The following is a 12,800-nucleotide window of genomic DNA, read 5'->3' on the forward strand; positions in this document are numbered from 1 at the left end:
GCCGTTCTCGTGACTGCCTGCTCAAAAGAAGGAAGCATATAGACGGCACTTGACATGCGCGTCTTGCCCTGGGACTCGACATGAGGTCTCCGACCCAGCGGACGGTGTCTCGACGAAGGCAGGTGCAGGCCGCCAGTAACGTGACAAGATCACATGAAAAGCCTCTCATTCGTTGAAAGTGCCAAAAGCGGACTTCCAACGTTTTCAGTCAGCAAGACCGCGCCAGCCTTTTTCTTCAGTGGCACTGGCAACAGAGCAAAAAGAGAGCGCAAGTAAACGCCCAGCTATGATTTGTCTTTACCAGGCGGATCGTAGCGTAGAGCCGGACTAGGGCACTTGCACCAGCTTGCATGCGTTGGGATCGAATCAGCTCGCGCCGTCCCTGAGCTTCGCCGCTCAGGCTCTTCATTCCCCGCTCCCGATGCATGAGGGTAGTACCCTACCACCATATACCAGATACGCCAAAACGGCACCCCACAACGCGTGGCTGGAAGACGTAGTTCTTTTGCTGTTTTGGTAGAAGTTTGACATATGTATTGCTGCCCAAACCCGTGGATGAACACCTGCTCCGTGGGGAGATGGGAATGGTGGATGCGAGCGTAGAAACGTCAGTCGTGCATGCCCGCGGGACAGCGGTAGTAAGAATAACCTAATAGCAGAGGCGTCCCCCCATCTTGGTCCTCCCATTCGACCTGGATGCAGCCGCACAGCTCAAGGTTTGGGCCGAAACAAGCTGACGGGCTCGTCTCGACAACGGCCAGAAAGATTATTCTGGTGTAGGGCGGCAGCGACCCTTGATTCGATATCGGAGAATTGTCAAGAGATGTAGGATCGCCTGTTGAGCAAAAACACGAGACTTCTTCGCTCCCTGTCAGACGCCTCAACAAACAGTAGTGGAGGAGAGCGCTGAAGCTTGGCAGAGCAGTCCCTTTCATGTTGCTGGTGGCGCTCGATTGGGGTCGTCAACGAGATTGGATCGACAATTTCGTCTTTCGGAGAAGATTTTGCGTGACTGACTTGCATTCTCACAAAGTATAAAATCACCCCCAAATTCTGACGAAGCCCCAGACGCAGCCCAGTCAGCAAAGGTCCCTACACGCTGCTTGCTCCGACTGACCCAGATCCGGCGGTAGCCTTCCTCATTGGTTTGTGCCAGTCTGACCAGGGTCGGGCCCCAGATTCCTACCGTTGGCTCTATTCGGTCATGTGACTTGATGGAGGGTCGCTTCGTATATCTATTCGTTTATGCAGTGTGCTTCGTTTGGTGACTGCTGGAGAATGTCGGGCGAGCGACTTGTGCATCCGGGGAAATTCGACCGTTTAAGAAAGGCTTAAATTCTCTGCATTCATCTTCGGATTGCATCCTCGTGACGCGGTGGCAACAGAAAAGTATATATCCACGCTCTTTCGTTGGAGAAAAGAAGCGAGGATGCTGGGCGGAGTCAACGAGAAGAGATATTCAAGGCATCTTGCTTCAAAACTATTCAATATGACAGCACGCTACAAGACCTAATTTGGTTCCGACTCTATTGTTCGCTCATTCCGTTATTGACATCCTCGTAAATCTTTTCGTGCCCCTTGCATAGCATTATCCAAGCTTCATTATACTTTCCTCATATCAACCACACACCTAATACAATCGCCCGACTTCATATCCTGGAATGCAGTATTGATGCCGCCCAATGGCTGTCTATGCGTGATGAACTCATCGACCTTCAACTTTCCATTAAGATAGTCATCGACCAGATCCGGTAATTGAGTGCGTCCTTTGATGCCCCCAAAAGCACATCCTTTCCAGACTCGTCCAGTCACTAATTGGAAAGCTACGACGCCATCAGTTGCATTTCCTCTCGAGTTCAAACCTGAAATCAGCAGAGAATAGGAAGCCACTCACGTCTCGTGCTGATTTCCTGCCCCGCTGCCGCAACGCCAATGATGATGCTCTGTCCCCAACCCTTATGACAAGCTTCGAGCGCCGCTCTCATGACACCCACATTCCCCGTACAATCAAAGGTATAATCGCACCCGCCATCCGTGACCTCCTGCAACTTTTCCTGGATGCTGACGCCTCCAAGCTTCGTTGGATTGATGAATTCCGTTCCCCCAAACTTCTTTCCCCATTCTTCTTTACTATCATTCACGTCTACCACGATGATCTTCTCTGCGCCCTTCTGTACTGCGCCTTGGATGACACTCAAGCCCACACATCCTGCGCCAAAGACGGCAACATTGGACCCTTTCTCCACATTCGCGGTCACGACTGCAGCGCCGTAACCGGTGGTGATACCGCAACCCAGGAGACATGTGCGGTCCATAGGCGCCTTAGAGGTGATGGCTACAACAGAGATGTCGGCGACGACAGTGTATTGTGAAAAGGTGGACGTTCCCATGAAGTGCAGCAGATCCTTGCCCTTGCATTTGAAGCGCGAGGTCCCATCTGGCATGACACCCTTACCCTGAGTGGCGCGAATCTTGCCGCAGAGATTCGTCTTTCCAGACTTGCAGAACTTGCACTCGCGACATTCTGGGGTACTGCACGCAATGTAAGAGATGTCTACGCGGAAAGAGAGAGAACGGCCAAGAAATATCATGGGAATGAAGAGGAGCTTGGAGACTTACTAAAGCGCAACAACATTATCACCAACCTTGACGTTCTCTACACCCTCGCCCACCGATTCGACGATCCCAGCGCCTTCATGGCCGAGCACGATTGGAAAAGCGCCTTCGGGGTCTTTGCCGGAGAGTGTGTATGCGTCTGCTTTCACTCAGCTTTTGGAACTAATTCCGTGGACCAAAAAAGTCGTACCAGTGTGACAGACACCAGTATAATAGATCTCAATCCGAACTTCGTGGGCTTTCGGTGGTGCGACCTCTATGTCTTCGATCGACAGGTCTTTGCCCGCTTCCCAGGCGATAGCAGCCTATGGTGTGTGAGTCCATCGCATGCCAGGAGGCCAGGAACGCACATCGTAGGTACCTTGCATGTAATGGTCTGGTCGCGTGGAGCTGTCAGTAAATGACGTAAAGTGGATCATGCAACGGTCTGTAGCTCACTTTTCCGGTAGTCTCAGCCATAATGGTGCTTCAATGATCGCTTTCTTGATGAAATAGAAGAAGGATTGTCAGTCAATCGAAGTATGCTCAACGGAGAGCAAATGCAAGGGACAGAAAATAAAAGTACAGTGTCTTCGTCATAAATTCGACTTCAGTCTTGCGGAAGTGGGGCGCGCCGCTGCGGGCGCGGGGAAGAAACTGCCTGAAGCGGTTATGGAATTGACACGGTCAGGAGGAGGAAGATAGATCTTATGTCAAATCATGTGGGTTCCTAGAAATAGTTCTACAACACCCGCTCGTCCAATAAGCCTCTATCTCCGCTATCGCTGTTGTGGTATACATTCCGACTATGTCCATGATATCCTGCTCGCTATCAGTCGCCACAGTCAAGGATATTCTTGGGGGTATTCACTTACGCAAGCATGATTCCAGCGCCAATAAACATCGCAATGAATTGCTTCATCGTTTTCCTTACCTCCTCGCCTTTCCGTGGGCCTGTCTGCAAGAGCTCTGGTATCACAGCCACAGTGCCCACATACAAAAAGGTGCCCGCTGTGAAAGGGAGCAGCATGTCGCCCCAGCCTAATCCTGTTTCAAGTATTCCTTTGTTGTCTGCATGTTGATCTCGATGCTTGCTTGGGTCGAAATCTGACTTGGCCAGCTCTTGCACTAAAATGCCCAGGCAAGTGCCCAAAAATGCTCCAAAAGCAGTGATGAATTGTGCTCCCATCGCTTTTCGTTTAGAGAAGCCAGACTGGATGAGAAGCGCAAAGTCGCCCACCTCATGTGGTATCTCGTGGAAGAAGATCGCCACAGTTGTAGTCGCCCCCAGCATCGGAGATGCATAAAAAGAGGATGACAAGGCAAGACCGTCCGTGATATTATGGGTGAAGTCTGCAATCAGATTGAGGTACGCGGAGAGGCGAATCGAATGCCCTGGCTCGTTCTTTGGCACGCTTGGCTTTGCGCTCTTTACAATTGCCTTCGCTGTGTCTGCGACCGTTTCGACTTCGCTTACTTGAGGTCGGACTCCTTTGATGATAAATTTTCTCTCCTCGCCCTCAATGATTTGCGCGCTAGCGTTTTCAAAGACTTTGCTTGCACTGTGGATGAGGGCGGTTGCTTCGAGAATAGGGACACCTTTGTTCCCTTTGAAAGCTGCTTCATATGCTCTCCAGATGGCAATCTGCGTCACACCCGCGGTGTCATCCGCTTGGAGGACTTCAGCAAGCCAATCGTTGGACCGGCTGGGCTCTGGTGTGCTCCACAGCTCTTTGACTTTGTCTTTTGGTAATAACAAATCTTTTAGATCAGCAAAGATCTCCAGCGATGGGGAAGTCTCTTTTATCGACTTTCTAGACTTCACAGTGCCGTTGGCTTTCTGAGACAGACTCTCCACGCCCGTTGCTTTCGATACTTGGTCTTTCTTTATATCTTCCGTGTCTTCTTTCTTTCCGTGCGCCTGGTCATGGCCCCCTTCTCCTCCTGTTGCAATGCGCAAGCTCTTGTCCATCAAAGTAAATGTGACGAATCCAAAGATAATCGCGACACCAAGCAGTAAATTCTTATTTGGATCTACAAGCACAAAGCGCGCATGATCAGGTGATGTTTCGCCCAAGAATATTTCTGGTAACAGGTGAAAGACCGTGTCTCCCAGTAGCCCTCCAACAGCAAAGGCTACCATCACAGAAAGAGATGAAGGGTCGATGTTTGGAGGACATAGTGCGAGTAGAAAGTCTACGAATCTTTTAGCAAGGGCGTATTAGAGCTTGACGTATCAAAGCGCACTTGGTGGTCCAGATATGTACAAGGTAGCCAGAAGGGCATTGACAGCAGGGCCATATGGAAACAGCCTATCAAACATCTGCTGGGTATAGCCTGAGGTCTTAGGGGCGGTCGTCTTCTTGTAGTGATTCAGCTCCTGTACGAAGCCGCATGTCTGTATATCGTGAATTTTTTGCTCATCCATTCAAAAAGCGATTTACCTCCAGCGCGTCCTGTATCTGAGGCCCACTCATTCGATCAATCGCTTCACCAATCGCAATGCCTGAGAATATCGCGCAGATCGCGAGGCTCAGCCATGGCCGCGATAGCAGCTTCGAAGGCATTACCGGTACTTGTCGACAAGGATGCTTGACGTTGTCATGCGACTTGTCATAGAAGGTGAGCTCGGGGCTGGGAGCCCTTTGAGCCACCAGAGCAACAGGGGTTTGACACAAGCTTTCGGCCCTTCCTAGCGTTGGTATAGCTTCACTGAAGCTTATCGATAGCACGATAGAATTCGATCAAGGCCATTCTTTAGCATTACTTAATCAATTAAGGCGCCATCGCCGTTGTTGAAATTCACAATACTTTGATCATGGGTCGTGAGCTCCAGAAGCGAAAGAATCGATCTTCTCGCCCACGTGTGCGTCAAAAACCCAAGTCGAAAAAATTGAACATCAAAAGCAATCCCATAGTTGCGGCGAAGTGGTAAGTACTTCCTTCCTGTTCTTCACCTACTCTCATTCTTCCCCAAAAATGAAGACTGACAAGTTTCAGGAATCAATCTCTCACTCTCTCCCAAAACTACCGCAACCTAGGTCTCTCCGCAAAACTCAACTCCTCCACAGGCGGGTTAGAACCTGCCCTCTCCTCTTCCAATCCTTCCGCTCGGAAAAGCGCCCACCATGGACCCTTAGCTATATCAGGGAACACTGCCCCTAAAAGGGTCTTGAAATCACAAGAGTGATTCGCGATGATGAAGGTAATATCGTGAGCGTGGTTAGAAGCAAGGAGGAGGAAAGGAGGGCGAGGAACCCGTTAGGCGATCCGTTGAATGATTTGTCGGACGAGAACGAGTATGGCGACGATGGTAGTGACGGTAGTGAAGATGAGGAAGGGGAGAGAGGATTTGTAAGAGAAAAGGGCATTGTGCCACAATTGGAAGAAGCAAGTAAAGCTGTGAAGCGGAAGAGACCGCGGAAACAAAGCGAGCGCGAGAGGGACTGGATCAAGAGCTTAGTCGACAGATGGGGAGACGATCTCGAAGCGATGGCAAAGGACAGTAGACTGAATCCTATGCAGCAGAGTAAAGGGGATCTGAAGAGGCGGATGTTGGAATACCAGAAGCATATTAAGAGTGCGGAAGCATAGGTATTTATTGAGACTTAGAATTGTAGATGGGAGTGGCAGGGGAATCGAGAAAACATAAAACACGGTAGATTTCCAGAAAGCAGGTCACGATTCATAGGAATACCCAAAATCGGCAAAGCTCTTCATCATTCTTGCCCAACGACTTTCCGCCTAACCATCCGAATCCATCTCCTCCTCCTCCATTCGCCTACCAACTCACCGTCATTATCTTCCCATGTCCTCTCTTTACCCTTCGTCGGCGTCCTCAGGTCAGCCGTCTCTATAGGTACCAGATCCGTTACCCATCGCTCCCCCTCAATCTCCACCTCAATGCCCTGGACTGTCCTTTCATCCACCCACTCCCTAGACGCTAGATCTAGGATCCATTTCTTATCACCCCATTCCCAGCCCTTCGGTGGCTGTACATCCTCAAAGAACCTCGTCCCCTTCGGTCTATCCCCCGATATTCGCTGCGGAGAGAGCGGATCGTAAGGAGCTGGCGTGAATAGCCAGGGTTCCCACTCCTTGTTCCAGTTGCCGGAATCGCGGTGTTGGAGTTCAAAGACCTCAACTTCACGAGTTTCAGGTAGGGTGTCGAGTATGATATCATGGGAGGTCCATGTGTCGAGCCAATTCTTAGCGTGCTCTTGATGAACTGTGATTTGTTTCGCGTGGTGATCTGAAATGTGCTGGCGAACATTTGGATGGCCGCCTGTTATGGCGGTCCAGCAGATTAATAGGGCGATGACACGCCATGGAATAAGGTGCGAGGCTATGAAGAGAATCGAGGCTGCGATGAAGAGGAAGAGGAAGATCGTGGAAGAGAGGCCCTCATTTGAGAAGTTTAAGGGAGGTGTGATGGTTTTCAGGAAGGCATCATGCAGAATACTGAAATCATCCATGGTATTCTGTAAATCCCTCATATTCCTGAAGAAGTCTTTGGACGTTTCCCCAGCAGGCTTGATGGTTCTTGCTGGTGCGAGAGGTGGGCCATTCAGTGTGTATGTCGTGAGACTCTGTTGTGGTGGAGGAGGATGGCGCGCCAAGTAGGCAGGAATCAAGATGAAGAACAGAGCTCCCACGATTGGGACGATTGAAAGCAAATAAGGGTCCAAGCAGATGAAGGTACATATAACGAGGAGCGAGAGGGTATGAGATGGTTGGCGCCATGTCAGGAGACGCTCGAAACGGTTCTGAAAAACGAAGACTACTCCTATTCTGATGCATAGGGTGATCAGAAAGCAAGCCAGAAGGCAGTGAGGGTGATTGCTTTACCTTGCATTGAAACGGCGAAAATTGTTGGTCATCAATGGGAGGGAAAAGCTGGGCCGATTGATATACTTGGAGCTCCTCACATCTGTTGGCAGGTCCAAGCCTTCAATCTCGTCTTCAGGTACAATCTGCTGAAGCAACCTACGTCGGTGCCATTTAGCCCGTGTCTTCCTAAAGATATGTTTCACTGTAGCCATGCTCACTTTGTGAAAAGTCGATCTGATAGAGAAAAGCCATATTTCTTTTTCTCGTGCTGCGACCCGGGATCTGCTATTTTGTCCTTCAGCTTGGAGGCTGTGGACTCCTTCAGGCGCTCACGTTTGCCCTTATGGTCATGCGACGTCGCTGATGGCGCATCGTTGCCTGGAAGCGAGATCGTAGGAATTGGCTCATCGCGGTTCACGAAAGCGTCAGCTGTGAATTCGTCCATCTCCAGGATGGATACTGTACGACCCTACATGTTGTTGAAGCTTCGACGTCAGATGGAAGCCTGCCTTTTGCGGGTCCCTTAGAAAGTCCGCAAGCCGCCGCACTCTCGGCAAAGCTTCGGCTGGTGGTGCCCCTGAATTTGTATGTGCTAGGGGCAAATAGGGGCACCACTCTTCGATCTACAAGGCATCTTTGTGTCTTTAACCAGAATATCCTTCTTGCTACGAAACGGGTACAGAATCCTGTCTACATAACATTTGTCCAACAAAAGACGTGACTATCCTGAATGTCAATAAAGAGATACTTCTAGAAGAGCCTCCTCAATCGAAAGGTGACCGCAACGAAAGAGTTCACCGACGAGGAGCGATTCTTTACTTAATCTTGATCCGGGTGAAAAGGTAGCCGTTTCCGGCCTATCGCAACGCCGTTTTAAGCGGCTTTTGCACCGGAAGCCACGCCCACATTCCCTCGCCCTCCCGAGTGCCCACAGCCACTTACTGCACGCCAGCAGATCAAGCGTATGCCCTGATCTACACTTCACTTTTCCAAGAAGCAAGCTCTTAGTTCCCGGTCTTTCACGAGCTACTTCTCCGTACTGAGTGTATGCCGATAATGTGTTTGAAGGCACACTCAGGATCGCGACCAGAAGTATTTATGATGGGCCAAGGGGGAGTGGGGTGCTTTTGGGGAAGGGGGAAAGCGTTCACCTGTGAGCCAATTCTTGCTCTCTTGAAAAGGTCAGCACCTATCCCTGTGCTCCCCTTCTTCATTTCTTCATTTCTGCCGGCTCTCACCTGTCTATATTCTCGTCCCTCTTCCTTCATTGAGCTGACAGTGCCACCGTTCGCGATCTCCCTCTGACTGACTATGGCCCGCCGTAAAGTCTTATCCTACACCCCCCAAACCATCTCCTCCACATCTCAACCTCCTTCTGCGAAGGACCATGGGTCTGCACGTGATTACTATATCTGGCGATACGAAGAGGTGGACAAGAAGCGTCGCTCTACGGGTCTGTACGAGGACTACGGAATCACACAGGGACAGGATGGAAGGACTGTGGAGGAAGTGTGTCATACATGGTTGCCCTCACCCCCCACGAGCCCTTGTACTCATCCGTGACATTACACTATCCTGAAAGTTAGCTCGGTCATCACCTACTGGCGTCAACTCAGTCAGGTATACATCAAATACAAGGGGCGACGAATCAGTCCGGTGGTGTTGAAGGAGGTTTACGAGGTGCATTGCTACGCAATCACGGGGATGGAAAAGAGCTGGCTTAAAATTGATTAGTCTATTATAGGACCCTTCGCGCAAGAGCATAGCCTGGATAACAGTGAGACAGATAAACCCCTGCTAAATGCGGAAGACTTTATAGAAGTGCTCTGTTGCTCTAGGTAACGGATACTAATACCTTCCTGTACAAACGCCAGCGGGGGCAAGTCGCTATCCTTTTTTTGCTGGCCGCTGTTACTGGTTCTCGACTGGACGCGCTGCTAGGTATCGCTTACAGCGATATAGAACTATTTATACTGCGTAATAAGAGGAGCGGCGAGGTCGCTCTAACGCTCCAAATTCGATTAAAAAAACAAATTTATAATAGAAGCGGAAGCGATTATAAGTGCAAATCCTTCGTCTATTCTAAAGATATTAACCTTACTATATTATAGGAAAACCTATAACTTTTTTGTAGATAACAATCCTATCTTCTATATGATTTTTTATATCGTCGCCCTTGTTTGCAACGACAAAGCCTTTCTATTCCCCAACCTTACCTTTCGAATAATATTTATTCTAGGGATTCGCCCGGATTTTAATTGCCAACCGATTCAATAGCATAATAACATAAAAGACTAGCTTCTCTTCTGCGCGTCCAGCAATCTAGGGCGAGGAAAAGATCCAGAGTTATACAAAGCTTTTTCCTATAGGAAATATCAGGAGTAAGTAAAGCGTTTAGGAGAGAAGACTGGCTTTGTACAGGTTTTGACTATGTATTGCCTCCAAAGAGCAGCAAGGAATATGATCAATAGTAAGTTTTAAATAACTGTAGCAAAAAGTTTATTAATAACAATAGACAACCCTAATTCGAACGAAGCAGTACGTAATTTAGTACTTAATTATACTAGTTCGATAATCTTCTAACAGAACTACTTCTTCCGAATAATCTGTTACGATACGTAAGCGGCCTATTAGGGCATAGCGTTGTAAAGGGACTTAATCGTTGCTTTTTACCAAATAAGCCGCATAATCGACCTTTGTTAGCTTTATAAATTCTTTATATATCAGCTGCAGGAGCTTTAGCAAGATATAAAGATCTAAGAATTATGTAGGCACTAATAAGATCTTTTCTAGCAGATCTGCAATTAATTTAGCTTTATCTACTGGGCGAAAGGCTAGTCAATCTATAATGAGTATAAAAAGATTAAGCGGGATATCGATCGCATACTTAAAGAAAAGAAATATATAGTCAAGTCGCAATTGCAGGCAAATTATAATGCAGTAGCTCCTATACAAGACATAATAATGCAGATAGCCGTTGGCGAGGCTATCCCGTCCTTTGTCTAGCCTTTTGCAGCCTTAATTAAATATGCCTTTAAGGAATATGCTCAGATTACCCAGGCCTTGTTTAACCCTCTGCAGTCCGCTAAACCTGGCGGGAACCTAGAACAGCAGATCGCTACTGTTAACAACTTAATCTTGCTATATACTCGCTAAGAACAGCGTCCTCACAAATCGCGTCGATCATAGGAAAATAAGACAGTAACCAACTCGTTGAATGATAACGCGTCTTATACTGCGATTAAATCGGAATGCTCGGATATCGAAACCTCCGCTATAGATTAGGCTCCGCTCCAGTATCTCTGTTATCTTGGTAACACGACATTGCTTTAGTCAGAAAGAGAATACGTCTTCGATAGCAAGTATTCGTTGCAGCGTCACTTTGACCGGTATTACGCATTTCGGCCCGGGCAGAACTATCCCTTCCCCGACGATAAATATGCGCAGCTCGCGCTCGAGAATCTAATGGACTTCAAGAATTATACTGTGAGGGTTCATAGTATTTACATATTAGACAAGTGCTGATCCTCGTCGCATATCTTTTCGCGCGGTTATAATCAGGAAATCACCTATAGATGTGATGAGAGTTAGCTTTCTTGAATGACGGGAGATTTGAGGCGTCTAGTGAACTTAAAACACATAGCACATGGATAGAACGAGATAGTCATGCAGCATGTCGTCCAGGATCCTTCACGTGGACATCAGTCGCGCTCATTACCGCCTTTGTCTTTGCCCATGCGCTTTCACGACTGCTGTACGTTGCAGGGCAAAGATGACACAGTGCTAAAAGTCATCGCTTTCGAAACGCTTGCCAGAAAGAGCCGTGGACATGTTCATCGAAGGGGAAGCTAATCTGAGGGTTCGGGCCCTGTTTCTTCACTTTGCCACCCACGTAGGGTTTCTAGCGTGGTCTTCGTGTCTGGATGCTTTGGACCAAGAATCTGGCTCCGTAGCTCCAAGCAATCTTTTATCAGAGAAATGGCCTGTTCGTTGCGGCTTTGACACTTCCATGTATATGCGAGATTGTGCATGACGGTCAATGTATCGGGATGCTTTGCGCCCAAGATCTTCTTTCTCGTCTCCATCATTCGCACCTCCAGTACTTCAGCCTCTTCCCATCGGTCTTGGTTCCAGCATGTTGAGGCAAGACCAGCCATGCTCGTCAGCGTCGATGGATGCTCCTTGCCCAGCACTGATTCCCTTAAGACCAGTGTTTGTCGATGTATGCCTTCCGCCTCTTCATATGAATAGATAAGGGTATAGTTCTTTAGCTTACTATCAATCTACTTTCGGGTAATAGAGTAGGGTATACTATACCAGTAGTCGGTCTTCCTATATTTAATAACCTAGCCTCCAGCGATGTCTATTTGTATATAAATCCACTTTCAAGCGGCCGTTAGGCGTCGCTATAGACGAAGATTCTAAGGTGGGAATAGTAAAGAGTGGATACGAGGAATCTAGAGTAGGCGAGGAAAGCTAGTACACAAAGGTATTATATGACTATCAGACAGCCATGGCACAGCTATCGCCACAAAACCCTTCATTATAAAGAGTAGCTACAGCAGAATGTCATCATTTTATATAAGACACGACGCAGTATTTGGCACTCGTTGCTTCAGAAAGGCGCACATTTCGTTTCGAAAGAAAAGGTTGCTAGAAAGGAGAGGCGATCTCCATTTTCGGGGCAACATGGTATTCTGGGAAGCAAGACAGCAACATTTAAGAAGCATATCTCTTCCTAAATCTCAAGTTTAAAATACTCAAAGATGCTTGCACTAGGAGAACAGATCTCAGGTCTCTCTGCGGATGAAGCCGTTTAATATAGGTAATAATAACAAATATTAGTCATAGCTAGCAGCAACCAGGTTATATGGTTCTGTCTATTACCGTATAGTTAGCGTTGAAAGCTCATCCCAGTAGCTAGATTCTTTACAGTCGGTATATATGCATGACTCAAGGAGACGAGCAAGTAAGATTTGCGTGAGCGTAGTCGAAGGCATCCAGATAACCCGTCAACTGGACCACAGCAGCGCATACCACCAGGACGTGAAAAATCGAATGGGAGCCCCATAGGTCGAATTTGCCAGGATATGAGCTTTCGGGGAACCTGGTCTTCAGAATCGCATTTGTTAGGATTAATTTCTCTCGTGTGCAAAAATGGGAGACTTACTGCATAAAACGCGGTCCCAGACAGAAGGCAGCCTGCTTTTGCCAGTGTATAGGGAAAAGCTTTTCTCATCATTATCGACAGGCCGAACACCTTGAGTCCATGGATCAAGGGCGCAACACCGCATAAACCAGTCGCCACAAACATCAATGCTCGGAAGAGGCGATACGTTGGGCCCTGGAACTTGGGATGCAATGTCATGAAGATG

The 12,800-nt window shown here is 48.2% G+C and overlaps 4 protein-coding genes across 4 annotated transcripts; 1 reads left to right on the forward strand and 3 right to left on the reverse strand.

Moving 5' to 3' along the window:
* Positions 1–1,602: 1,602 nt before the first annotated feature.
* FDH1 (formate dehydrogenase (NAD+)) lies at positions 1,603–3,075 on the reverse strand (the record flags this gene model as incomplete). The annotated part of the gene is made up of 5 exons (XM_044816707.1): positions 1,603–1,823; positions 1,895–2,532; positions 2,620–2,755; positions 2,807–2,921; positions 3,055–3,075. 5 exons carry the CDS (start codon positions 3,073–3,075, stop codon positions 1,603–1,605), a joined length of 1,131 nt encoding a protein of 376 aa, XP_044666072.1.
* A 391-nt stretch (positions 3,076–3,466) lies between these two features.
* KY384_008219 (uncharacterized protein) lies at positions 3,467–5,023 on the reverse strand (the record flags this gene model as incomplete). The annotated part of the gene is made up of 2 exons (XM_044816708.1): positions 3,467–4,791; positions 4,843–5,023. The coding sequence occupies 2 exons, from the start codon at positions 5,021–5,023 to the stop codon at positions 3,467–3,469; spliced, it is 1,506 nt and encodes a 501-aa protein (XP_044666073.1).
* A 771-nt stretch (positions 5,024–5,794) lies between these two features.
* Positions 5,795–6,189, forward strand: KY384_008220 (uncharacterized protein; the record flags this gene model as incomplete). Its single annotated transcript, XM_044816709.1, is given in 2 exon segments — positions 5,795–5,808; positions 5,823–6,189. The coding sequence occupies 2 exon segments, from the start codon at positions 5,795–5,797 to the stop codon at positions 6,187–6,189; spliced, it is 381 nt and encodes a 126-aa protein (XP_044666074.1).
* A 125-nt stretch (positions 6,190–6,314) lies between these two features.
* Positions 6,315–7,870, reverse strand: KY384_008221 (uncharacterized protein; the record flags this gene model as incomplete). Its single annotated transcript, XM_044816710.1, has 3 exons — positions 6,315–7,386; positions 7,444–7,581; positions 7,644–7,870. 3 exons carry the CDS (start codon positions 7,868–7,870, stop codon positions 6,315–6,317), a joined length of 1,437 nt encoding a protein of 478 aa, XP_044666075.1.
* Positions 7,871–12,800: the final 4,930 nt, after the last annotated feature.

Source organism: Bacidia gigantensis (assembly GCF_019456465.1).
Source record: "Bacidia gigantensis strain McMullin 20006 chromosome Unknown contig_295, whole genome shotgun sequence".
Classification (NCBI taxonomy): domain Eukaryota; kingdom Fungi; phylum Ascomycota; class Lecanoromycetes; order Lecanorales; family Ramalinaceae; genus Bacidia; species Bacidia gigantensis.